The sequence below is a fragment of the Ranitomeya variabilis genome, chromosome 3, assembly GCF_051348905.1.
Source record: "Ranitomeya variabilis isolate aRanVar5 chromosome 3, aRanVar5.hap1, whole genome shotgun sequence".
NCBI lineage: Eukaryota > Metazoa > Chordata > Amphibia > Anura > Dendrobatidae > Ranitomeya > Ranitomeya variabilis.
In genome coordinates this window covers 747,012,052-747,029,440 of record NC_135234.1, presented here as the reverse complement: position 1 = coordinate 747,029,440, position 17,389 = coordinate 747,012,052, and the positions used below count along the sequence as shown (strand labels likewise).

At 43.7% G+C, this 17,389-nt stretch overlaps 1 protein-coding gene across 8 annotated transcripts in view; it reads left to right on the top strand.

The window, feature by feature from the left end:
• Positions 1–17,389, top strand: part of FAT3 (FAT atypical cadherin 3) — a 711,071-nt gene that overhangs the window by 169,708 nt on the left and 523,974 nt on the right. For 5 of the 8 annotated variants that reach the window (XM_077298548.1, XM_077298542.1, XM_077298547.1 and 2 more), the window contains exon 1: positions 5,597–6,065. The exons of the other annotated variants lie outside the window; for them this stretch is intronic. In XM_077298548.1, coding sequence (XP_077154663.1) covers positions 6,001–6,065 — 65 coding nt within the window. In that variant the 5' untranslated portion in view covers positions 5,597–6,000. Of the gene's footprint in view, positions 1–5,596; positions 6,066–17,389 lie in introns of those variants that run through there. 8 annotated transcript variants of the gene reach the window in all.

Genomic DNA, 17,389 nt, shown 5'->3' with positions numbered 1-17,389 from the left:
AAGAGAGTCATGGCTCCCTCTTTTTGGGCTGTTAATTTTGTTTATATAGTTTTCTACAGACCGGTATCTGGAAAGTTGGGACTCAGGTCCTGCTCTGCCTTCATCTGTTTTGATTGCTGCTGACACATAGTGAGGTGAACTACAAGAGTTAGGTACCATCCCGATGGGTTCACCTTGTCGCAGTTGGATGGCTTTTACACTTTTTTGAACAAAAAATGTTATTTACGTGTACTATTACTAATTATCTATATATTTACTACACATTATATGCCCATTTTGTTTTAATCTTAAATTCTGTAGGAAACCATCAGTACAAGGGAAAGCTTTAGCTCATAAAGGATTGCCTGGACTGGACACCATTGTAACCAACTGTTTGTATTAGTTTTTAGCCTCTGATTGCAAGCAAGAAATTTTCCATTCCCGTAAACTGAATGTAGACATCGTATAGCGGTATTATTTGGACACTGAATGGCAGATATACTTGGGAATAGTATGACATTGTTAGGTCGCAAATATGTACCGGGTTATTTGGGCATTATTTGGCAGACTCATTCTGATTCCGTATATAAGTCATTTAGACGTTGCATTGCGGTATTATTTGGACACTGAAAGACTGTTTTATTTGAGCATAGCATGACACTATTGAGTAGAAAATATATATCATGGGTATATGGGCACAACAGGGTGTATTATTTAGACATTTAGAGTGACAGTTTTATTTGGGCATAGATTATCACTACTGTGTGGGAAGTAGATGCCATTGTTATAAGTGCACTATATGGTAGTATATTTTAGATACTATATACTGGTTATTTATACATTGTATGGAGGTATTATTCAGGTACTCAATAACGATTGTTTTTGGCACTGAGTGATACTATTTTTTGGGAAATAGATATCAGTAATATAAGGGCACTATAAGGCATAGAAGTGAAACATTTTATTGCAGTGTTATTTGGACACTGAATTACAGTTGTATTTACTATTGTGTATGAATTATATCAATGGTATAGGTGCACTGCATGGTGTATTATTTGCATATTGCATTGCGGTATTATTTACCGCCTTGCGGTTTTATCTGAACACTGAATGACACTATTGTGTGGGTGAAATATGTGCATTATTTGATAGTATTACTTAGATGCCATGCAGACGTCATTTAGACTTTGTATGGCAGTATTATATAGACACTGAATAGCTGTTTAATTTGTGCATTAAATGGCACTATTGTATGGGAAATACATAATAGTACTATAAAGGCAATGTATGGTATAATGTTTAGATGTTGCATTGCGGTATTATCTGGACTCTGAATAGTCGCTTTATTTGGCCTGAATGACACTATTGTGTGGGAAATATATGTCAGTGATATATGGGCACAAGTTGGAAGAATCATTCTAAAGCCACGTTCACATGTTCAGTATTTGATCAGTAATTTACATCAATATTTTTGTAAGTCAAAACCAGGAGTGGATGAAAAATACAGAAGTGGTGATGTGTTTCTATTATACTTGACCTCTGATTGTCCCACTTTTGGTTTTGGCTTACAAATACTGATGTAAAATAGTGACCATGGCCTAATTTTGTGTTTAGGTTATGTAGACGCTGTATTGCGGCATTATGTGGATACGGAATATCAGTTCAGTTTTATTTGGCATTAAATGATACTATTGTGTGGGAAATTTATGCTGTACATTGTCTAAATGCTCAGTGTAATACTACCATATAGTATCCATACGACAGTGATATACTGTATATCATTGATGCCTTATGAAGACTGTATGGTAGTATTATTTTGATTCTCTACACCGGTTGTGTAGATATAATTTGCTGGTATAATTTGAGTCCTGAATGGCCTCATTAGAATTGCATGTTATTAGTGAGGTGCTCTGGCCTTAGGAGCTTTACATTTTTCCATTATTTAGGCCTCATTTAGACATAACTATTATTTGTGTACAAGAAAAAAATGGATAGCTATTTTTTTGATGTTCTGGATCGGTTGTCATCCATTTTTGGACCGTGTGACTACTGTTAGTGTGACGCCAGTCACAACTCATGGATAGGCCATGAGGCAGATAAATCAGACGGTCTGGGGTCAAGTACCAAGAGAGCACATAGTAAACTAAGGGAAAAGATGAAGGCGCAAGTCAGGTCACGGTTCGGGGTCAAAATACCAAAGAAATAGCGAATAAGCAAAGGGGCAATAACAAACAGATAGTCAGAACAAGGTCCAAAGGTCAGGCAGCAGCAGATCAGAACTCACAGCACAGGAATCCGGTAAACACACACCAGAGAGCAGAAGCTTCTGACTGGCAGTGATCTGGGTCAGACAGCTCACCTAAATAGCAGGGCAATTACTAAGAACAGGGAGCACCTGGAGACATCTCTGCACCTCCCAGTCTCAGGTAGGTCAACTGAGCCGTCAATCAAAGCACCAACAGTTCAGACATGGATTGTGACACTCGGATGGCACATGGATGACAGCACTCGGATGACACATGGATAACACATGGATGACAGCACTCGGATGACACATGGATGGCAGCACTCGGATGACACAAGTATGCCAGCACTCGGATGACACATGGATGGCAGCACTCGGATGACACATGGATTGTGACACTCAGATGACATATGGATGGCAGTACTCGGATGTCACATGGATGACAGCACTCAGATGACACATGGATGACAGTACTCGGAAGACACATGGAAGACAGCACTTGGGTGACACATGGATGACAGCACTCGGATGACACATGGATGACACATGGATGGCAGTACTCGGATGTCACATGGATGACAGCACTCAGATGATACATGGATGACAGTACTCGGAAGACACATGGATGACAGCACTCGGATGACACATGGATGACAGCACTCAGATGACACATGGATGGCAGTACTTGGAAGACACATGGATGACAGCACTCGGATGACACATGGATGGCAGTACTCGGATGTCACATGGATGACAGCACTCGGATGTCACATGGATGACAGCACTCGGATGACACATGGATGACAGCACTCGGATGACACATGGATGACAGCACTCGGATGACACATGGATGACAGCACTCGGATGACACATGGATGATAGCACTTGGATGACACATGGATGACAGCACTCGGATGACACATGGATGGCAGCACTCGGATAACACATGGATGGCAGCACTCGGATGACACATAGATGGCAGCACTCGGATGTCACATGGATGACAGCACTCGGATGACACATGGATGGCAGCACTCGGATGACACATGGATGGCAGCACTCGGATAACACATGGATGGCAGCACTTGGATGACACATAGATGGCAGCACTCAGATGTCACATGGATGACAGCACTCGGATGACACATGGATGGCAGCACTCGGATGACACATGGATGGCAGCACTAGGATGTCACATGGATGACAGCACTCGGATGACACATGGATGACAGCACTCGGATGACTCATGGATGACAGCACTCGGATAACACATGGATGGCAGTACTCGGATGACACATGGATGGCAGTACTCAATGTCACATGGATGACAGCACTCAGATGACACATGGATGGCAGCACTCGGATGACACATGGATGGCAGTACTCGATGTCACATGGATGACAGCACTTGGATGACACATGGATGGCAGCACTCGGATGTCACATGGATGACAGCACTCGGATGACACATGGGTGACAGCACTCAGATGTCACATGGATTGCAGTACTCGGATGACACACGTATGCCACAGGGATGACGGTACTTGGATAATACATAGGGCAGCACGCGAATGACACAAGTATGTCAGCACTTAGATGACACATGGATTATGACACTCGGATGACAGCACTCGGATGACACATGGATTATGACACTCGGATGACAAATGGATGGCAGCACTCGGATGACACATGGATGGCATTTGAGTGCTATCCATTCTTTTCACAGATCCACTGCACTGAATTTTGTCAGTTACTTGGATCAAAAACAGGCATGTCTCCATGACGTGACGTGAAGTGTGCCTTAGATTATATTGGGCATATGTTTATTACTGAAAAACATGGATTGAGCCCATACGTGAAAAACCGATGTGTGAGTGAGGCCTTATGCTGTGTTTATACTGAGTTGGCCGTTTCTGAACCGATGTCGTGGATTGGACAAGATCCTCCGTTATAGATATGGTGCTCTCTTCTTTGATTCCACTGACCCGTATATATAAATGCTATGTCAGCCGCAAATCAAAGCAAACAAACCTGGTCTGAGGTAGCCGTGTGTACGTACCCCTGAGAGCTACCGTCACCATGATTTATACCTGCCATTATCCGAGCGTCCCTGGATAATCCAACGCTGCACCGATAATCCCGTCATATTCTCACATCTCATCGTATTCTTGCCACATGGCTATGCAGGTCCTCATCAGCCCCCTGGATCTACTAATCGGTGTGCAACGAACCAGAAGTACAAGCACACATTGTGGGTAGTTTGGTTTTTTTTTATTTTATTTAAATCATGGCAAAAAAAACATGCATTTTTTTTCCTGATTTCTGAAAATTGTCTAAAAATAAAATTAATTAGTAGAAATTTCCTAATTGATTCCCTTTCACAGTTTTATTAGTTCTTTGGTATTATCAGATGTCAGAGTAAAGGAATGTTGACATTAAGGCCATTTTTGGCATATTGTGTAGCTTTTAATTTGGTGGTGTGGTGTGATTTCTCACCAGTGTGCGTATATATATATATATAATTTTTACTTCTTTCAACCGCTTGGCGTTTTTTGAAAGCCTGAAACGTTTAAAAAGATCTCGAAAGCCTGTGCCAATGAATAGAAATTTTTTTTTGCACAGAAAAGAATATGTTTTTTTTTCTACCGAGCATTTTATCAGCGTGTTTGCTGCTTTTTCTGCGCCAAAAACGACATAAAAAGTCACAGCGTGTGAACGGGCTGAGACATGCTACGAAATATATCCGCAGCAGAAATTGACAGGAGCTGCGTTCATGGCGATTTTAGTTGTAGATAGAGGTGCCAATTTTCACCCCTTATCGTGTGAAATGTGTGTGCACCTTTTTTCCAATGATATCTGCCACGATAAATACCGCTGTGGGCAGTCGCTGCGGAATCTCCGCTGCCAGAATTCCGCAGCAAATACGTCCCGCGGGAAGGTAACTTATCTCTACCACAAATCTGCCAAAATTAGGGTCATTTTAATTCAGGAAATTGTTAACGAAATAGTAGTTATTTCGAAGCGGCGGCGCCGCCACGCACAAGTGAAGCAGTTGTCGTAAAACCACAAGTGCCAACCGAAGACTAAGGGCAAATGAAGGGCAGGGGTCCAGCTAAGTGTGCAGGCACTTGTAGTTCCACAGCCTGAAGACATCCGATTTCTCTAATGGGTGATTTATGAATTAGGATGTGTCTTGTAAAGGAATCCAGAGCCAATTGTAAGGAGTAAGTGCGGCAGCGCACCAGGCGGAGATGCTGGGGTTCTCACCAGGCTTAGTCTGGGGGCTCTACCCCAACTCCTTTTATACCGCACTGTCCAGAAAGCAGCTGCCTATGAGTGGAGAAGGCACTGGCTGTTTTGACAGCATTGTTCCAAAGCTCATTCCATATGTATGTCACATCACAGCACTACCCTCCTCCTCCTCCTCCTCCTCCACTACCTCCCAATCCCCTCCCCCCCTCTCTGCTCCAGGATTTTCTTCCCCCATCTCCAAGTCACATTTTTTTTCTTCATTGAAGGAAGGTGATGGCAACTTTTTCAAACTGCTGAATTCCCCGGACAAGTCTTGAGTCTTCTGCAAGGAATCTTCCGGATAATTTTTTTTTGAGGGGGGGGGGGATAATTTTTGACTATAAAGTAGACTTTATGTAGTAAAGTGTGCGAAGGCTGAGATTCCATCCTGGTTACCTTGGTAGCATCTATCATCTTGAGGAGAGGTGGAGAATGGAGCAGGCAGGTTGCACTTGTGTTGCGGGGCTGTTTTTGGAAAGAGCATGGAGGACCATCTAGGACAAGTGCAAGACTGGGGACAGTTCATGAAGCTGCCCTCATGTGAGAGGTAAGGGGAGTCCTCGCCGCTCCGGATCTCATAGGACCTGGGGAGGGTGTATACTGTATATACTGTATCATGGCTGTATATACAGAGTAGCAAAGTCAGCTGTATACATTGTAACCCTCCTGGAAATGAAGAGGCAATTCAGCACCTGCTCATGGCTAGATTAAAGTTATTTTTGGGGATTTTTAATATTTTTTTTGCAATATTTTATTATAGTACATCTAACTTTTGTTTATTTTTTTATTTTATGTTTTATTATTTTTTTTACTTATTTATTTATTTTTTTGTTTCTTTATCAAGCAAAGTAAGAGGTTTGTGTCGGCTGTCATCGGGATGCCGATAGGACATAAGGGGAGGTATAGACTGTATATGGTGCGTTCAGCGTTTATTCGTTTTATTATATCTGATATATATTTATGATTTTACATATTTTATTAGGTTATTTTATTTTTCATTTATTTATATATTAGTCGTTTGGATTCTGTTCACAGTTATAGGACGTAAGGCAGGGCGTGGAATATATGCGTTTATATATTTTATTTATTTTACATATTTTATTAGGTTATTTTATTGCGTTGATATATTAGTTAGATGGATGCTGTTGACTTCCATAGGACATAACCCAATGTATGGGCTTCGTAGATGTGCATGGTGCATTGTACATGGCATATTTAGATTTTTTTTTTATATATGTTGTTATTTTATTTCATTTTTCATTTAATTTATATCGAGTTTTTAGTATGGCGTTGGCTGGTGTATGACATCATGCAGTATATAGACTGTGTATATGTGTGCTTTGCATAGTATATGGTGTGTTTTATCACTTTTCATACATTTTAGTTGTGTTAGTAGGATATAGAATTTATACAGTAGTCTGTATATATGTATATGATGCATAGCATATGGTGTATTTAGTTAATTTGAGTTATTTTATTTTCCATTTATGTATTTTTAGTAGCATTAGTAGGATGGTGTTGACTGTCATAGGACATAAAGCATAGGCTGTATATGTGTAGGGTGTATAGTATATGGCATATTTATTTATTTTTTTACATTTTTTGTTATTTTATTTAAATTATATTTGAGTTTTTAGTATTGCGTTGGCTGGTGTATGACATCAGGCAGTATATAGACTGTGTATATGTGTTTAGCATAGTATATGGTGTGTTTTATCACTCTCCATACATTTTAGTCACGTTAGTAGGATATAGAGTCTGTATATATGTATATGATGATAGCATATGGTGTGTTTTAGTTAATTTGAGTTATTTTTCATTTATGTATTTTTAGTAGCATTAGTGGGCTGGTGTTGGCTGTCATAGGACATAAAGCATAGGCTGGATATGTGTAGGGTGCATAGTATATGGTGTTTTTAGTTATTTCTTATATTGTATGATGTTTTTCATTTAATTATGGTATATTTTAGCACAGTTGGTTCGTAGTGTTGGCTACTGTATAGTCAGGGTGCGCCTAGTAGATGGGGATCAAGGGTCCATATAACACGCAAAGATATGTACTTATTGGTGTGGATTTATCTATATGCATTAATCTATGAAAACATAGTAGTAGGTGTTTTTAGTATATTTTTGTGGATTTTTTTAGTGGTGTTTTATGTTGTTTTTTTATTTAGGCTGGGTCCACCTATGGCAGCCAATTCCATATGGCATTAACCTAAAACACCAGGCTGAAACTGATGGGGACACCACAATGGGATTGTTCCAATCTGTCCAGCGCTTCAGATTTTGCTCCAGACAGGTGCAGGCGCCGGTTCAGTATTTTTTTTTAGGTAGTATGTGGAGTTGTGGACCATGGTGGAACAGGCTGGTGGCAATCGATGCCTATTTTTGTCATCAGCTCTGATCCGTTGAGTTGCGTTAGGCGCAAAGAAGATGAGCCCGAAATATGTGAACCCAGCATTAATGTCATTCCCTGCATGTTATTTGCGTTTTTTTCACTGTAAAGACCCTTGAAAAAACGCCAGCCATACCCAGAGCACGCTACATGGCACAAAAGTCACTGACCCTAAAACGGTCACAAACCAAAATGTATCACGTTTAGTGCATGTTATAACGTAGGCTCATCTGGCCGCGTAAAAAAAAATGGAAAAAAAATATAAAAACACGGCAAAAAAAATGTTTTTACATAAAAACACAGCGTGCCCGATTCATCATTTTTGGTGTTTTTTTTTTGTCACATTTGTTTTTTTTCTTGTATGTGTTGATTTTTTTTTGCGCTAAATTCTTCTTAATGGCGCACCAATTTTGGCGCAATGTCAAGAGTATAACCTGTTTTGCGTCCTTATGGCGCAAAAAGTCGCGTCCTAATTACATGCATACCTAAAAATCATTCCGGAGGAAAGGAGGGGGAGGGCCAAAGTGCAATTTTTTTGCAAAAATTGTGCACATTTTTAAAATCTCGCAATTGATGAATCGGCCCAAAAACATTTGGAAACCCCCAAACCTCGCCCATATGGGAGAATATAAGATAGTGAGAGAATAGGAAACAGTTTAAAAAGGCGCAAATTAAAAGAAGGCGCCAATGTAATAATAATAATTACTGCATCTGTATGTGCGTATTTTCCCATGTAGCCGAGCTGAATTTGTCGTTTAGTCTTTGATTTTGTATGAAATATGTCGGACACCATTTTTTCATGACGGAGCAATTCTGATACAGGGATTATTCACAATCTGATGTTACGGCTGCTGGAATTGCTTGCGCAGCACCCGCTGAAATTAATGGGCATCCATTTCTATGAACGCCAGCAAATCCTCCTGAGGCAAAAGCTTTGTGGGGGGATGACAACTATGGGAGGGAACGCTATAGATAACCAATAAAAAAAAATGTCAGAGCATATGGCTATTGTGACAAATTACAAACTAAGCTCTGCTACATGCTCTTATTGCATGCTGCACGGGCCTTAGGACTGGTTCACACGTAGCGTTTTTCATACTTCTTTTTCCATTTACAATTGCTGGTGTAAAAGAAAAGCCATTGTTTTACAGTAAAGGCAAAATAAATGAGATTTTTAAAATCTCAGTTACTGATAGGGTTCAATTGGGAATCTAAAAAAAAAAACACATAAAAATGCAAATTATGTTTTTTAAGTGCGAAATTCAAGTGATTTTTGCACTCTGACATGGAAAAAAAACCTATGCGTCAAAACTACTTAAAAAAAAAAGTAAAAAACTGCATAACAAATGCAATAGAAAAACTATTTTTGTTCCTTCTTTTTGTCTAGTTTTGGGTGTTTTGTGGCCTGTTTTTGCTTTGCGCCTCCTTCTTATTTTCATTTTTCAGTCTGTTTTTTTTATGCATTCGCATGTTTTCAAGCAGGCTTTGCGGTTTCCAGTCCATCCTCCCCGAGTAATTTTATGTATATCTGAAAATTTGGGGCAAATTTTGCGCCGTTTAGCATAATGATCCTTTTTGGGCTCTAAAAAAAATAGCCAAACAGATTAAAGGGAAAAAATAATACCCGTGCGCCATTTTGAAAAACAAAACATTGCCCTTTCTCTGCCCTGAAAAAGGGAGGGAAAAGGGTTCAGCAAGAAATGGTAAGTGTGAACGAGTCCTGGTAATGATACTGGACGTTTGCGCTGTATAAATATATTTTTATATTTAATATCTCTTAATCATAGTGTTTCCCATTTCGAGGACACTAGATATTATCCTAACGTGTGATATGATGCAGGGGAGCACTTTACACCTTTGGCCCCATTGTTGGCGTGCACAGGAGCGCCCAGAAGCCGTCATATCTCATAACGTACAGCTGCCATTACAGGTAATACATTTTGTGTATTTTTCGCCTGCTCTCCCCGGGCGGCAGTATGGCACTGACCTAATCTCCATAGCAAGTATCTCATTATATAGAAGACAAGTGCAGATGTCTCAATCTCTGCAGGCAGCCATCAGGAATCCTGGTGAAGACCCGTGTATTAGCATATTGCAATATGTCACGGACCCTGTCCGAGTACATAGAAGCGTCGCTGGGCTCCAGCCAATATGGCTGCCATGTACATGAGGCCTGCTTCTAAGGTTGGCTTCACACATCCGAGTCTGGACCCCCATGTCTCGAGTCTGGACCGCCATGTCTCGAGTCTGGACCCCCATGTCTCGAGTGAGTCTGGACCGCCATGTCTCGAGTCTGGACCGCCATGTCTCGAGTTTGGACCCCCCAGGTCTCGAGTCTGGACCCCATGTCTCGAGTCTGGACCCCCATGTCTCGAGTCTGGACCCCCATGTCTCGAGTCTGGACCGCCATGTCTCGAGTTTGGACCCCCCATGTCTCAAGTCTGGACCCCCATGTCTCGAGTCTGGACCGCCATGTCTCGAGTCTGGACCCCCGTGTTTTGATTCTAGACCCATCGTGTCTTGAGTCTGGACCGCCATGTCTCGAGTCTGGACCGCCATGTCTCGAGTCTGGACCGCCATGTCTCGAGTCTGGACCGCCATGTCTCGAGTTTGGACCCCCCATGTCTCGAGTCTGGACCCCCATGTCTCGAGTCTGGACCCCCATGTCTCGAGTCTGGACCGCCATGTCTTGAGTCTGGACCCCCGTGTTTTGATTCTAGACCCCCCCGTGTCTTGAGTCTGGACTTCCATGTCTTGAGTCTGGACTTCCATGTCTTGAGTCTGGACTTCCATGTCTCGAGTCTGGACTGCCATGTCTCGAGTCTGGACCCCCAGGTCTCGAGTCTGGACCGCCATGTCTTGAGTCCATTTTGCAGGTCTCCTAACCCCGAACTCAACAGCTTGATGCCCGTCTAAGGCCGGGATCGGATCACACATGCGAGAAACACGACCGAGTCTCACATGTTAAAACCCGGGACTCCTGCTGGCACTCAGGAGCGAAGCGTGCGGATCCATGTATTGCTATGCGGCCGCACGCTCTGCTCACGGCAGGGCTGGGTATTAACATGCGAGACTCGGCCGTGTTCCTCGCATGTGTGATCCCGGCCTAAGGCTGTAAAGTTCGGGATAGAAGACCCATGGCCGGTTCTGTACATTCCGGTCCGTATTCTGACCTTCAAACGTAGATGTGTGAAATTGGCCTATGTAGTAAATGGCGCCTGTTCTGCATAATAATATGAGGGAGATTATTAGGACTTGCATTTCATCACACAGATAAAAACAGTGGGCGGCCATTTTGTAAAGCTTAAAGGTCTCACCCCCCACGATCACTGTAATCATTTTTATATAGCCTATAATGTATTTCTGTACTACAGCATGGCATACGGCGGCTAAACACTCTTAATTTCAGATTTCAGATGTCTGAAGGCTTATAATGGAGGCCATGTAAACAATACTAAGAGAAGGACCCGGGTGTTGCCCGTAGCAACCAATGGAGTGGTTGCTTTCTTTTTCAGATGTTCATTTTCAGAATGGTAGCCCTGATCTGATTGGCTGCCCTGGCTTACACCCTAGACATCCACCATTATGCCCGGCGCTCAACATTAGACTATTAGAACATTAATCGTCCAATATGTTCCTTTCATGAATCCTAAGTTTGCATTTTTTTTACCAGATCGGATCTTTAAAATAATACTAGGATTATGTTACGCACCGAGAACAAGCTATTAGACATGTCCACTGGGACTCGTTTAATTGGAAGGATGTTTGTGCTCCTTCCTCCCTCCCGGTCTGTGACTGGCGCATACATCTGACAGGTGGAAGCCGTCAGCCATATTGTCACACTTCTAGAGGGTATTCTACTCCCACTACCACCACATGGCCTGTGAGAGAAACGTCCCCGTCAGGCATTACATATTCAGTGCTGCACTACAACTCCCAGCAGGTGCTGTTATTCTTATGAAACCCGTAAGATATACCTGTAAGCCTGCGGACGGTCATGCGGACGCTCTGAACCTTACACTCCTTTAACCCTTTAATTTGTTTACACGTTTCCGCCACATCATTTTCCATCATGAAATTACTGCAAAATTCACAACACAGGATTGTACCCTAAGACCGACGCACTCTAATAACCCGTTTTGGTGGGCGGTTATGTGGACTCTGCTTTAACCCTTTAATCAGTGTACACATATTGTCATATCGCATTATTTGCTGCAATTTACAAAAGATTGCAGGAACACATCTACGTTATCTATGAGCTGCATTATGCCTGTCTTCATGGACGGTTGTGTGGAGTCTTTGAGTTCACATAAGTCATGTACGTGACTTATTTTTACCCAGTAAAAATGCCGCTGTTCTCCTGAATCCGGCGTTGTTTTTCTTTCGTCTCTACGCCTCTCCATTCCCGAGATATGGGCTCCTTCTTACCTATACAGATATCATCTTTTTTTGACCAAGTGGGCGTGATCCACAGCTCTTTTCTGTGGGCGTCGTCTTGAGGATCACGCCTAGTTGGCCAATAAGGCTAGATCTATAAACAGAAAAGAAGGGGTCATATCTCGGCAATGGAGAGTCACAGAAACAAATGGAAAACGTCGGCGGACTGAGAAGAACAGCGGCATTTACACCAATGGGGGAAAAAAATGTATATATTTATGGAAAGTGACAGGCCTTCTTCTAAGCAACCGCTGACATTGTAAGCAGTAATAGCTGGAATATTGATTCAATCTCATTTACAAGGAGGGGGATGGTTTGTAGCGAACATGTTACTAGGGGTGTGTAAAGCGTTGTCAGATCATCTGCTCACATGGCTCTCTGCACAGTTCAACGACTTCATGGACATTGGCCGGGATCAACAACCGGGTGTATAGTAGAAGTTCACCTGCAATGAAAGTACATTCATATATTGGATAATCGTTAACATGGAAAACCCATATAGCTCTATATACCTCAGCCAATATACAGTATATATACACTCACCGGCCACTTTATTAGGTACACCATGCTAGTAACGGGTTGGACCCCCTTTTGCCTTCAGAACTGCCTCAATTCTTCGTGGCATAGATTCAACAAGGTGCTGGAAGCATTCCTCAGAGATTTTGGTCCATATTGACATGATGGCATCACACAGTTGCCGCAGATTTGTCGGCTGCACATCCCAAAGATGCTCCATACAAGGCAGGATGGATCCATGCTTTCATGTTGTTTACGCCAAATTCTGACCCTACCATCCGAATGTCGCAGCAGAAATCGAGACTCACCAGACCAAGCAACGTTTTTCCAATCTTCTACTGTCCAATTTCGATGAGCTTGTACAAATTGTAGCCTCAGTTTCCTGTTCTTAGCTGAAAGGAGTGGTACCCGGTGTGGTCTTCTGCTGCTGTAGCCCATCTGCCTCAAAGTTCGACGCACTGTGCGTTCAGAGATGCTCTTAGGCCTACCTTGGTTGTAACGGGTGGCGATTTGAGTCACTGTTGCCTTTCTATCAGCTCGAACCAGTCTGCCCATTCTCCTCTGACCTCTGGCATCAACAAGGCATTTCCGCCCACAGAACTGCCGCTCACTGGATTTTTTTTCTTTTTCGGACCATTCTCTGTAAACCCTAGAGATGGTTGTGCGTGAAAATCCCAGTAGATCAGCAGTTTCTGAAATACTCAGACCAGCCCTTCTGGCACCAACAACCATGCCACGTTCAAAGGCACTCAAATCACCTTTCTTCCCCATACTGATGCTCGGTTTGAACTGCAGGAGATTGTCTTGACCATGTCTACATGCCTAAATGCACTGAGTTGCCGCCATGTGATTGGCTGATTAGAAATTAAGTGTTAACAAGAAGTTGGACAGGTGTACCTAATAAAGTGGCCAGTGAGTGTATATATATATATATATATATATATATATATATATATATATATATATATATATATATATATATATATATATATATATATATATACATACATACATGCCACATATCAGAGTCCCAGACTTTTTTGAAAACAGTCCAGATCAACGGTCCTCAGTTAACCCCCGCACGTAACATATATCCCAGATGTCACAGGTGTATTAATCAGTGGCGTCTCGTTCTATAAGATCAATATGTGCTGTTTATTGTTCCACATGTCTCTCTGTAAGGAGATCTCTTAGACATGCACAGTTGGATGTAACAGATAACCCACCACGAGGCAAGACTATATCTATCATTTAAAGTTTCTATGTCAAAACCTACTAAATTGTATCTGTATATGGGAAAGTTGTGTGGCTACTAATGTTTCTGTGCCCCCTATATTTCGTTTTTTACCCTATTCTTGCATTCATTTAGAAAAATTCAATTATATAATCCTGGCTGCCACTAGGGGGAGCTTGGGAGCGCACTGACTACTGTTTTATTATTCAGCTCAACGTATTATTTATCAGTATGCAGTAAGCTCCTAAGCTCCCTCTAGTGGTGGCTGCAGGCACGCACGGTTCTATCATTAGTTTTAAGTCGAGGCAGGGACTTTGGGGCTCTGGCTCTGCATCGGAAAAATGGAATTGTGTCCGATATAAAAATATACTACATAATTAATCAGCACATCGTTTGGCACCAATTTAGGATTAAAAAAATGGCCTTCAAGAACAAATATTCACATTGTGTAACTGCCATTTAAGTAATTTTCCTGTGCTCCAAAGTAAATTTTACTGATTTCACATGAAACACTATATAGTAAAGAAGAAGGCAACAAATAAAATCCAGATCTCCAGGATTAGAACATATATTTGCTCGCTACAACACTACACTCGCTGCCGAAAGATTGATGTCCCTGAACTCAGAACCACAACAGCTGCAAGCAAAGCAGCTCACTGTGTTTTTTTTAAGAGCACCCCCTGCTTCCTCCATCTACAATAATATCCAACAGGTGGGACAGTCTGTCTGGATTCCAGGACTCCTTTTTTCGGGTCTGGATTATCGTTTTAATGTGCCTGTTGAGAAAATAGATGTCCCAGACATTGTCTGAGTAAAACTAGTAATATAGGAGATCTATGTATAAAATCTATCTATCTATCTATCTATTATCTATTATCTGTCTATTATCTATCTATCTATTATCTATCTATTATCTGTCTATTACCTATCTATTATCTATCTATCTATTATCTATCTATTGTTCTATCAAATTAAAAATTCAAATTCAAAGAAACTTTATTGTCAGGAATAAATACACATTATTTGTGCCAAAGCGAGTGTACAGTAGGGAATAGGGATAGAGACTATGGGGCTGATAGGTAGTTACTGTTGGAACAATGGATGGAGGCTTATCCAGGGTGGAGGCTATAAAAGTCCATGGCATATCATACTTCTTTCTCGCAGACTCACATGCTCCCCGGTGCTCACATACTGCGCTGCTCCCTCTCCGGTTCTCACATACTGCGCTGCTCCCTCTCCGGTGCTCATATACTGCACTGCTCTCTCCCCGGTGCTCACATACTGCACTGCTTTCTCCCCTGGTGCTCACATACTAAGCTGCTATCTCCCTGGTGCTCACATACTGCGCTGCTCTCACCCCGGTGCTCACATTTCTCACTGCTCTCTCCCTGCTGTTCACATAGTGCGCTGCTCTCTTCCTGGTGCTCACATACTGCTCTGCTCTCTCCCTGGTGCTCACATACTGCACTGCTCTCTCCCCGGTGCTCACATACTGCGCTGCTCTCTCCCTGGTGCTCACATACTGCGCTGCTCTCTCCTTGGTGCTCACATACTGCACTGCTCTCTCCCCAGTGCTCACATACTGCACTGCTCTCTCCCTGGTGCTCACATACTGCACTGCTCTCTCCCCGGTGCTCACATACTGCTCTGCTCTCTCCCCTGCGCTCACATACTGCACTGCTCTCTCCCTGGTGCTCACATACTGCGCTGCTCCCTCTCCGGTTCTCACATACTGCGCTGCTCCCTCTCCGGTGCTCACATACTGCACTGCTCTCTCCCCGGTGCTCACATACTGCACTGCTTTCTCCCCTGGTGCTCACATACTAAGCTGCTATCTCCCTGGTGCTCACATACTGCGCTGCTCTCACCCCGGTGCTCACATTTCTCACTGCTCTCTCCCTGGTGTTCACATACTGTGCTGCTATCTCCCTGGTGCTCACATACTGCGCTGCTCTCACCCCGGTGTTCACATATCTCACTGCTCTCTCCCTGCTGTTCACATAGTGCGCTGCTCTCTTCCTGGTGCTCACATACTGCTCTGCTCTCTCCCTGGTGCTCACATACTAAGCTGCTATCTCCCTGGTGCTCACACACTGCACTGCTCTCTCCCCGGTGCTCACATATCTCACTGCTCTCTCCCTGCTGTTCACATACTGTGCTGCTATCTCCCTGGTGCTCACATACTGCGCTGCTCTCTCCCCTGCTCTCACATACTGCGCTGCTCTCTCCCTGGTGCTCACATACTGCATTGCTCTCTCCCTGGTGCTCACATACTGCGCTGCTCTCTCCCTGGTGCTCACATACTGCACTGCTCTCTCCCCTGCGCTCACATACTGCACTGCTCTCTCCCCTGCGCTCACATACTGCGCTGCTCTCCCTGGTGCTCACATACTGCACTGCTCTCTCCCCGGTGCTCACATACTGCACTGCTCTCTCCCTGGTGCTCACATACTGCACTGCTCTCTCCCTGGTGCTCACATACTGCACTGCTCTCTCCCCTGCGCTCACATACTGCGCTGCTCTCCCCGGTGCTCACATACTGCACTGCTCTCTCCCCGGTGCTCACATACTGCACTGCTCTCTCCCTGGTGCTCACATACTGCACTGCTCTCTCCCTGGTGCTCACATACTGCACTGCTCTCTCCCCCACGCTCACATACTGCACTGCTCTCTCCCCGGTGCTCACATACTGCACTGCTCTCTCCCTGGTGCTCACATACTGCACTGCTCTCTCCCTGGTGCTCACATACTGCACTGCTCTCTCCCCTGCGCTCACATACTGCGCTGCTCTCTCCCTGGTGCTCACATACTGCGCTGCTCTCCCTGGTGCTCACATACTGCACTGCTCTCTCCCCTGCGCTCACATACTGCGCTGCTCTCTCCCTGGTGCTCACATACTGCGCTGCTCTCCCTGGTGCTCACATACTGCACTGCTCTCTCCCCGGTGCTCACATACTGCGCTGCTCTCTCCCTGGTGCTCACATACTGCGCTGCTCTCTCCTTGGTGCTCACATACTGCACTGCTCTCTCCCCAGTGCTCACATACTGCACTGCTCTCTCCCTGGTGCTCACATACTGCACTGCTCTCTCCCCGGTGCTCACATACTGCTCTGCTCTCTCCCCTGCGCTCACATACTGCACTGCTCTCTCCCTGGTGCTCACATACTGCTCTGCTCTCTCCCCTGCGCTCACATACTGCACTGCTCTCTCCCTGGTGCTCACATACTGCACTGCTCTCTCCCCGGTGCTCACATACTGCTCTGCTCTCTCCCCTGCGCTCACATACTGC